A 10,940-nucleotide genomic window follows, 5' to 3' on the forward strand; every position below is an offset into this window, starting at 1 on the left:
GAACTGCTGTATGAAAAGTGAATTTCCTCTGTAAATCTTCACCCAAATCAAAATAAAATTTAAAATAAATAAATAAATAAAAAGTCAAGGGCTCATGTATGTATCCCTATTCCTCAAAGATCAAATCTTGGCAGCTGTTTCCTTCACGTAGCAAAAGTGCACCAGTGCCTTTACTTTTCAAAGAAGTAGCAAACATTCCTCTTCTCTATTTGGATTGAATAGCCAGCCAGAAGCTGGGCCCCATGAGGTCCTTACCACATGTATTTTAATCCTGAACTAAAATAAGGCAATAAGCATTTTCCTGCTTCCCTTTGAACAAACAAAGGTTTCTGGAAGAGGAAAGCACAGTCCAAAGTATGCAAAGCTAATGGGATTAAAAAGGAAAGTTTTGCACACTGTGTTTTCAATGTCCACCAGTCAATTATCAACAAGGCTGGGAGAGGAAGGGAGTCAATTTAGGCAGCTATGTTTAGAATTCAGATATAATGGAATGAGAAAATAACCATTAATAATACACTCAACTATTTTAGGCATCCTGAACTTTGTTTAATGCCTCTTTTTATTTAAGACACTTACATGTTGGTTTTAGTAAGAGGGAAACCTGACAAGTTCAAACGGGCCTTTAGGGAAAAAGTAAGAATTCAAACTATTTCCAGTGCTCAAGTCATTTCCCTTTTACCCAAGTTCTCCACCCAAATACAATGTTTTCCTTTCAAAACATCTAGACCATTGGGAGGTGCTATAAAAAATGTTACAACTCATAATACAGTATGAATGTTGTGCTAAGAAATAATATTGAGAACATTTCTAAATCTGCTCAAATTTTTTGAAATAGTTTTCACTGCTCCATGAACAACTATTGCAAGATACATATCTCAAGTTATTATCTAATAACTCCTATTCAAAGATGAGTAAAAAATTCACATTTTAATTACACACACAGCAAGCAAATGGTCTTTCAGAGTTCTGAATACACTTCCCTAAAACCAAAAACCAAACTCAACTGCTGTCAAGTTGATCCCGACTCAGCGACCCCTCCTTGGGTTTCCGAGGCAGTATCTCTATGAAAGTAGATTGCCCCATCTTCCTTCAGAGGAGTGGCTGGTGGGTTTGAACCGCCAGCCTTCTGGTTAGTAGTCAAATGCCTTAGGGACTATGCCACCCTTACTATATCTTAATTTCCTCAAGTGCAAGCTCTTCCAGTTGTTTCATATTGTTCATGATGGCTGGTAGTCACTCAATAAGCTCATGAACGAATGGTACACTTCTGTACCTTCACAGATGTTAAATTCTCGTTTGTTTCCCTATTTGTCTCCAAGGAAAGATCCTGAGGCATTTATCCCACGCTTAAAGAGACTGTTCTGTCATGGGACTCACATCTACAAGCCGGGACACATTTGATAAGGTCTGTAATTACAAAGCTATGGAACAAGGAAAGTTGGTTATCCAGTCAGGGCCTGCTGGCTACCATAGAAGCATGATTAGCATGTGTATGGAATAAACTGACCATATTTGAAGCCTAAACACTTTTCCCAAGCATGATGTTGGGAACTCAATGGAGCACTACATCAATCTGAAAAGGACATCCTATATTAATCAAGGTGTGCATGACTAGCCATGCGCATACTCATCAAAAAACTACAATTGGCTTCTGAAAAACAACAAAGCATTGCAGAACTAGGGCACTATTTGGCGATTAATCCCTCTAGTCTGGCACATAATTCCCCTGGGTTTTTTCATACTAGACTTTTGTACAGGAAAGAAGCTATACTGTTCATATCTTTGTTGCATTCAATTCCACAAACTATGATTAGATACCAACTACGAAACAGCTGCTGTGAGAGGTACAAGGATGTCTAAGACATAGAGCCTAACTGACCTCAAGTAGACAATAATCTTCTGGGGGATGAAGAATCATGATTCTACCATTTTGTAGTTTAAAACATACTTTTACATGTATTTCCTCAACTAAATTTCCCTGTGACATAAACAGGATTTTCTTATTTTACAGATGAAGAAATTGCAGGTCAGGGGACCAAGAAACCTGCCTATCAGGTGTACGGTTCTTTCTGCTTTTGTATGCAGTCTTTCTCGCACAGATTATAGTAAAAAGCAGACAATAATAAATAATATGGGAAAGGAATGAACAGTGCATTAGAAAACTATAAGCAGCACAACAGCTAATCCTCCATGGTGGGAATCTGAGAGCAGTCTGTAAAGAAGGTGGCTTTTGGCTTTGACTTTGAGATGGATTTTAGAGGACAGGACATTTTTAGTCAATCAACAAAGGGGGGGACAGGGAGATTTAGGAGAGGAAGGAAGGCATTCAGGCAACACCATGAAATAGGGAAGGTAAAGACATAACAAGAAGTTTTGTGTGGCTGGAGCTCTGACAGCATATGGATATGGTCATGAGTCAGGCTCTAAAGGAAAGCCAGGGGCAGTAGAAATTTCTACCTGTGATACAGAAAAGTTGAAGCTTTTTAAGGCAGGCTCTGTATTTTAGAATTGCAGTGTTTTCCGACAGGGGCTCTTGTCATTTGGGGCAGGATGATTCTTTATGTGCGGGATCATCCCACATACTGCAGACACTTAGCATCCCCGGGCCTTGCCCACTAAATGCTCATAGCACTTTCCAGTTAAGAAAAAATGATGACCTTACACATTTCCAAGTATCCTAGAAAGTGGCATTGTCCCCAGTTTTAGAGATGATTGTCAACAGTGTCTAGTCCATGTCCAGATGAGTAAAGGAAAGGCAAGAAGACTATTTAAAAGCGTACTGGGATGATTTAGGAAAGATGTAATGATTATATAGTATACTGGAGTGGGGAAAAGAAAAGGAAGGTATGAGGAAGATTGCAGATAGTGTCGAATCAATAGGATTTGTCTTTTGTTGAATAAAGAAGAGGAAAGGAATTGAAAATGACACCAAGATTTTAAGCTTGTGTAATTACGAAAATAATGATGTTATTAATTAGATTACAGAGAAGAGGAAATATGTCAGTGGTAGGATGGACTGTATAGTTCCATTTTTAGCTGGCTGAATATGAAACATCTATTTAACTCTGTGGTAATGCGAACAAAGAATTGGAAATGTGGATCCAGAGCTCAATCTGCGTTACGGATGTTGTGTGGTGAACTACTCATTATGGCTTTTCTAGCCATGGTCTTTGTGACTCCCACCACATTACTGAGTGGAAAACTGTAAAGTGTTTATGGCCTATCAAGGGGATTGAATGCAATGTAAATAAGGTATATGGCATCCTTGTGGGAGTGGGACCATGCAAATAAGGTGTATGGAACTCTAATGTGGCTCCAACAACGGGCTCAAATGATTGGGAGGGATGGCACAGGACCAGGCAAAGTTTCATTCTGTCATACATATGGTTACTATGAGTGGAACCAACTCCATAGCATCTAATATATCCTTTTCAGCTTATCAGTTAGTCAGGTACAATGTGGAGGCAGATGGAAAATAAAAGAGGCTAAAACAGACAACAATGAGCCAATCAATCAGAGATAAAAAGATGTGACAGAGATACTAGTTTTTTAAATCCATGGTACTTTTCCTGGATATTAAGTGAAGACTTTAAAACTTAAAAAGTAAAAACAAATACTCAAGCCCACCACCAACCTCTGAACTTCTCTAGGCTTACTACTGTACTCTTTTCACTCCTCTTAAACAATTGCTTCTATTTTGATGTAAAAGTCTTTTCAAAAGTTGTTGCTGTTGTTGTTGTTATGTGTTATTGAGTCAGTACCGACCCATAGTGACTCTATGTACAAGAGATCTCCCTGATCCTTCACCATCCTCACAACGATTCCTATCTTTAAACCAACCATTGAAGTCACTGTGTCAGTCCATTTTGCTGAGAGTGGTTTCCTTTTTTTTTTTTTTAAAAAAAAAAGCTTTTTTTGTGATTTGGATGTAAGTTTATAGAGTAAATTGATTTTCCATTCAACAGTTCATACAAATTTTGTTTTGTGACATTGATTCCAATCCCACGATGTAACAGCACTCTTTCCACTTTCTCTCCGTGATTATCATTTCTCTTTGTCCTTCTGTTTTATCCATTCCTGCCTTCTCAGTTTTATCCCTGGACAAATCCTGCCCCTCTGATCTCTTATGTTTGATTGTCCTAAGGAGTGCGTAACTCCCTGGTGTTATCATTCACCTCATAGGTCTGTTTATTGTCTGGCTCAAAGTTGAGCCCTTGGAGAGGGCTCAGTTCCAGGCCTGATGGGTGGGGTCTTCCTCTTTTTCGCTGACCTACTTTACCAAGCATGATGCCCTTCTCCATGGATTGATCTTTCCTGATAATATGACCAAAGAAACATTTGATTGTACTTCTAAGACAGATTTGTTCATTCTTCTGGCGGTCCTTACTATATTCAATATTCTTCACCAAGACCATAATTCAAAGGCATCAATTCTTCTTCAGTCTTCCTTATTCATTGTCCAGCTTTCCCATGCATATGAGCAAAGTGAAAATACCAGGGCTTGGGTCAGGCCCACCTTAGTCCTCAAAGTGATATTTTATTCTTTAACACTTTAAAGAGGTTTTTTGCAGCAATATGTTGTTTGATTGCTCGACTGCTGCTTCCATGGGTGTTGATCGTGGATCCAAGTAAAATCAAATCCCAGACAACTTCAATCTTGTCTCCATTTATCATGATGTTGCTACAAAGCTGTGAGGATTTTTGTTTTATGCTGAGATGTAATTCATATTGAAGGCTGGAGTTTTTGATCTTCACTAATAAATACTTCAAGTCTTCACTTTTAGCAAGCAAGGCTGTGTCATCTGCATAATGCAGGTTGTTAATGGTTCTTCCTCCAATGCTGATGCCATGTTCCTCTTCATATAGTCCAGCTTCTCAGACTATTTGCTCAGCATATAGACTGAATAAATATGGTGAAAGGATACAACCCTGACACATACTCTTCCTCATTTCAAAGCATGCAGAATCCCCTTGTTCTGCTCAAACAACAGGTTCTTGGTCTATGTAGGTTCCTCATGAGCACAATTAAGTGTCCTGGGATTCCCATTCTTCACAATGTTATCTACAGTTTCTTATGATCCACACAGTCAAATCCCTCTGCATAATCAATAAAACACAGGTAAACATATTTCTGGTATTTTCTACTTTCAGCCAACATACACCTGATGTTGGCAATGATATCCCTTGTTGCATGTCCTCTTCTGAATCCAGCTTGAATTTCTGGCAGTTCCCTGTCTCTGTACTACTACAATCATTTTTAAATTATCTTCAGCAAAATTTTACTTGTGTGTGATATTAATGGTATTGTTTGATAAATTCCGCATTCTGTTGGATCACTTTTCTTTGGAATGGGCACAAATATATATCTCTTCCACTTGGTTGGCCAGATAACTATCTTCCAAATTGCTTGGCATAGATGAGTGAGTACCTGCAGTGATGCATCTGTCTACTGAAACATTTTAACTAGTATCCTGTTAATTCCTGAAGCCTTGTTTTTATCCAATGTCTTCAGTGCACTCTGGACTTTTTCCTTCAATACTGTTGGTTCTTGGTCATATGCTACCTCCTAAAATGGCTGAATTTGACCAATTCTTTTTGGTACAATGATTGTATTCCTTCCACCTTGTTTTGATGTCTTTTGATGTGTCCTGTGTCGTTTAAGATTTTGCTCATAAAGTCCTTCAACATTGCAACTCGAGGCTTGAATTTTTCATTTTTTCCCATTCTTTCAGTTTGAGAAATGCTGGGCATGTTCTTCTCTTTTGGTTTTCTAACTTCAGGTCTTTGAATATTTTATTATAATACTTTACTTTGTCGTTCAGCTCCTTCTCATCACCATTTCTTCCATTTGCTTTAGCTACTCCTTCCATAGCAAGCTTCAGAGTCTCTTCTGAAATCCATTTTGGTCTTTTCTTTCTTACCTCTTTTTAATAACCTTTTGCTCCCTTCATATATGATTGTCCTTGATGTTATCCCACAACTCATCTGGTCTCCAGTCATTAGTGTTCAATGCGTCAGATCTATTCTTGAGATAGTCTTTCAAAAGCTAGGTAAAAAATATTTTTCTCTCTCATTAGAAAGCTGTACTGTTGCTATGATAATTAGTCACCCTGAATGTTTTCTATCTGGTTTGTACTCAACCAGATTCATCCAATTTCCCTCACTTAGGATTCTAAAACTACGTGTTCAAATACGTGTTCAAAAAATAGTTCTCAGTCTTCAGAAACCTTATCTCTAACTCCAATTATTTGCATGTAAGTGAAGTTACCTCTCCCTCAACAATAAAAATTGACCTAATATTGATCCCTCTGTGATTTCATTAAATAAGGATTCAGTTGTAGTCTACTCTAGCGATTCTCGAAATCTGGTCTGCAGACCCCTACAGACACTCAACAAAACCAAACCAAACCAAATGCTATGAAGTTGATTCCAACTCACTGTGACCCCCACTGCGTTTCCAAAGCTGTAAATCTTTATGGAAGTAGAATGCCTCATCATCCTCTTGTGGAGCACCTGGCACATTTGAACCACCGACCTTCTGGTTAACAGCCAAATAATACTTTACCCACTATACCACCAGAGCTCCTTAAAGACTTTGATAAGTTGTAATTATTTACTGAACTCTGCTCTGGATACAAGAGTATAACATATGGTCAGCCAGCCTCCAAAATAGCCCCCAGTGATCTCCACCTCCTGGCATTTACACTCTTGTCTATCTCCTCCCACACTTTACCAGGGTTGATCTGTGGGACCAACAGAATAGAGCAAAAGTGAAGGTATTCACTTTGGAGATTACCAAAGCCAAACCTAACCCACTGCCATAGAGTTGATTCTGACTCATAGTGATCCTTTGTGGTAGAGTATAATAACTGCCTCATAGGGTTTCCAAAATACTGTGGCTTAGTGTTGGTATCTGTGTTTGACTGTCTCTCTTTCACTCAGATTTCTCATTCCGTGGAAGGTCAGCTGCCAAGTCAAGAGAAGCCCTATGGAGAAGTCTACACAGTGAGGAACTAAGGCCTCATGCCAACAGTTTCTTGAGTTGGCATGGAAACAGATCTCCTAGCCCCAGAAAAGCCTTTAGGTGACTATAGTTCTGGTTGACAGATTAACTAACTGCAAACTCATGAGAGACCTTCAGTCAGAACCATCCAGCTAAGCCACTCTCAGATTCCTGAACCTCAGGAACTCCATGAAATAATACATATTTTATGCAATAGAGATAACTAATACATTCTCCTTTCCCTCAAGAGTTCAAAATACAGTGTTGTTGATTTTTTTTTTTAAGAGACACACATATTAAAGGTAGCAATGAAAGACAACATGAGATAAGTTCCAAACGAGTATTTCAAACAATATCTACATAAGCTTAAAATGGGAAATTTTTATGCGGGTTAGAGAGTTGAGAAAAGGTTTCATGAAGGAGACAGAATTTCAACTTAATCTTCAAGGAGAGGGAGGCATCAGCTAAGTGGATGAGAAAACTCTAGGGAGGAAGAAGTTGAGTGTGCCAAAGGTTGAGTGACAGCTTGTTGAAGAGGAGCACTCTTGGGAAAAATGAGGCAATGAAGTGGTAAATTTAGGCTTAGATCAAATTAAGTGCCTAAGGCATTTGACTGCTAACCAGAAGGCTGGTGGTTCAAACCCACCAGCCACTACTTGGAAGGAAGATAGGGCGATCTACTTCCACAGGGATACCACTTCAGAAACCAAAAGAAGGGGTCACTCTGAGTCGGATCCAACTCAATGGCAGTGAGTCTGGTTTGGTTTGGTTTGAATACAATGTTAACTTTAGATTTATCTTGTAATCAATGGCTAGACATTGACAATTTTTGAATAGGTTAGAGATACAATGAAAACTGTAATTATGAGAACTTTCTAAGAAAACCTCCCTTCCTCCATGTCCCCATCGTATACTCAATAAGCTTTCTTTATGCAAAACTGTTAATAAACATACTTTTATTGGCCTAAGATATACCACAAATTATATCTATAAAAATCAATAAAATAGATTTTCGAATAATTCAAAAAACTCTAAATTATATCTATTTTATTATTTATAATTTTACTATTTAAATTTGTACTTTATTATTATTATTGTTTGTAATTTTAAAATTTTACTTCATAATTAGTTGGTAATTTTCATTCACATTGACCATCTGTAGGTGTTTAAAAGTGGTGAAAGGTACAGGTAACCAAAGTATAGAGCTTGTTTGGTAAATCTTCATCCTCATCACATTTTCTGGACAACCATACAAAAATAGGGTATAGGACATTCCTCATTCCTTTGGCCCAGACAGCTTTGTTAAGCCCGGTGTCAATACGCACCCCTGGTGTTTCCATTTCCTACATAGCACATTTCCAGATCTCCTTGAGTGCCCAAGGAGCATTCTTCTTGAGCCCACTCTATGCATGCGCTTGTGAATGTTGATGGGGTTCTCTCTGGTTACCACTCCATTGATAGCAGATCAGCACGTCTTTTCTCTGCCCCTCATTGCAGAAGCCACAGTGCCAGGACCAGGTTGGAAAGGAACTAAATTTTTACTTTATAATCAATACTCTTCACATTCAAAATGTGACCCCAAATTCAGTGTTTGCCGAACATTGTTGTTGTTGTTGTTATGTGCCGTCGAGTCGGCCCCGACTCATAGCGACCCCTCCTTGGGTTGCCGACTCATAGCGACCCCTCCTTGGGTTTCCGAGGCAGTATCACTACAGAAGTAGGATTGCCCAACCTTCCTTCCGAGGAGTGGCTGGTGGGTTTGAACCGCCAGCTGTCTGGTTAGCAGGCAAGTGTCTTAGCCACTATGCTACCAGAGCTCCCAAACATATACTATGTTAAAAGAAGTAGCTATTGTAAGACTTAGTGCTAAACTCTGGCTGCTCCCCAAGCAGGATATCAGAAATACCTTCATGTATTTTCTTTTGTTTTCCTTTTACATGATGTCACATATTTAAAATTCTAAGTGTTAACGCTGCCAAAGGGGCAGAGAGGCCGCATCTGACTTCCTCTCACCCCACAAGAGGAAGACAGAATCACCATCAGTAGCCCAAGGCCTATTCCTGCGAGGCCAGACATGCTGCCTCCCTCTAACCCTTTCACCAACCCTGATACCAACCGTTCCTCCTGCAGCACCCACCACCTCTGTGCTGGGTTTGATAATTTCCTGCAGTGGTCACAAAGAACTCACAGATAATAGAGTTCATTAGGGAAGCAACAGGCTACAATTCAAATTCAGGAACATGCTCAGTCTCTCTCAACCCACCGTCTCTCAGCCGACAGTCCCTCTCAGTCTCTCTCCCAGCAGCGTGTGTCTCTCAGTCTCTCTCCCAGCAGCGCAGGCCTCTTGCGTCTCTCTCAGCAGTGTCTCTTGCGTCTCTCAGCAGCGCGTGTCTCTTCAGTCTCTCAGCAGCATGTGTCTCTTGCATCTCTCTCTCAGCAGCACATGTCTCTCGCATCTCCCAGCTGGCACTGAGAGATTCCTTCTGCTTCCAAGAGGGATCCTTTTGAGCCTGGCGGAGGGCCAAACTAACCAATCCCAACATCAGAATTCTATACACCTGAGAGTGAGCAAACGTCCTAGAAGATAGCTTTGTGCCACTCTCAACAGAAATACCCCAGGTAGATAACTTTAACAATTAAGAGCTACTCAGTTGCTCATGGCAAATTCCACCATGGAGCTGACAAAGACTTATGGCTAGAAAAGCCAAACCAGGTAATTTACTATAATGCAAACACCTTGATTTCTCTGGAGTGAAAATACTAGAAAAATCCAAGAAGCAGAACATAATATTGTAACAAAGCAACTATAGTATATTTAGGTTCATGCTCTTCCCTAATTTTACATTCTCTTCATTAAAGTCAGACAAAATACATGCCTGCAAAGTAGTTCTGGAAACATGACCATAGGCAGGGCAGTCTCTGCTGCCACAATACTTACTGTGTGAGAACCGCTGAGTGATCGGTGTTCCAGGATAAGGGTAAGTTCGGCTCTCCCACTGAATGTTTCCTTCCTGGACGGCCTTCATGAAACCATGGTAACATTGGTGGGCTACACCTAAAGACAAAATGAACAAATGCCTCAGCCTGGACATTTCACTTGTAAGTCAAATTATTAGAACTACATCTATTAACATAGTCTTTTTTTTTGGACATGTGTATATTTTTATTAGGTGATGGAAAGAAAGTTTAAAGTACAGAAAATTTTGACTTATAGATGATATACATTTATCTTTTTTTTTTTTTTAATTGGGATTTGGATAAAAGTTTACAGAACAAATTCATTTTCCATACAGCAGTGCATACACGTTTTGTTCCATGAGATTGACTGCACTTCTGTAACAGCTCTCTTCCCACTTCCTCCCTATATAGTTACCTCTTCCCTGTGTCCTTTCATATGCATTCCTGCCCCCTGAGCTATCTCCCTGTGCAAACACTGCCTTTCTGTTCGCCCATGAATTGATCATTCTAAGGAATGTATCTACCTGGTGTAAATGTTCTCCTATATGCTTATTGTTTGGCTGGAAGTGATGAGAGAGTTCAATTCCAGGCATGATGGGTAACTAGGGGCCATAGTCTTGGGGGGTCTCACCAGGCTCTATCAGACTGGTAAACTTGGTCTTTTTTTTTATTAATGATTTTGAGTTTTGTTCCATATTGTTCTCCCACCCTATCCAAGACCTCTGTACTGATCCCTTTCTGAGTGGTTGACAATGGTAGCCAGGCATCATCTAGTTCTTCTGGTTTCATGGTCATATAACCTGAGGTTCGCATGGTCCACTAGTCCCTTGAACTGTTTCCATGCATCTTTGCTTTTCTTCATTCTTTGCTCTGGATGAGGAGAGACCAATTGTTAATCTAGATGGCCACTTGCAAACTTTTTTTTTTTTTAATTAATTAATTAATTTTTATTTGGGTGAAGATTTACAGAGCAAATTCA

The 10,940-nt window shown here is 39.5% G+C and overlaps 1 protein-coding gene across 1 annotated transcript in view; it reads right to left on the reverse strand.

Annotated features, from left to right (window-relative positions):
• Positions 1-10,940, reverse strand: part of FBXO42 (F-box protein 42) — an 85,251-nt gene that overhangs the window by 71,418 nt on the left and 2,893 nt on the right. The window contains exon 2 of the mRNA XM_007950782.2: positions 9,942-10,058. Coding sequence (XP_007948973.1) covers positions 9,942-10,058 — 117 coding nt within the window. The remainder of the gene's footprint in view (positions 1-9,941; positions 10,059-10,940) is intronic.

This window comes from Orycteropus afer, unplaced genomic scaffold (assembly GCF_000298275.1).
Source record: "Orycteropus afer afer isolate SDZICR_OR568_19922 unplaced genomic scaffold, OryAfe1.0 scaffold00288, whole genome shotgun sequence".
Lineage (NCBI taxonomy): Eukaryota > Metazoa > Chordata > Mammalia > Tubulidentata > Orycteropodidae > Orycteropus > Orycteropus afer.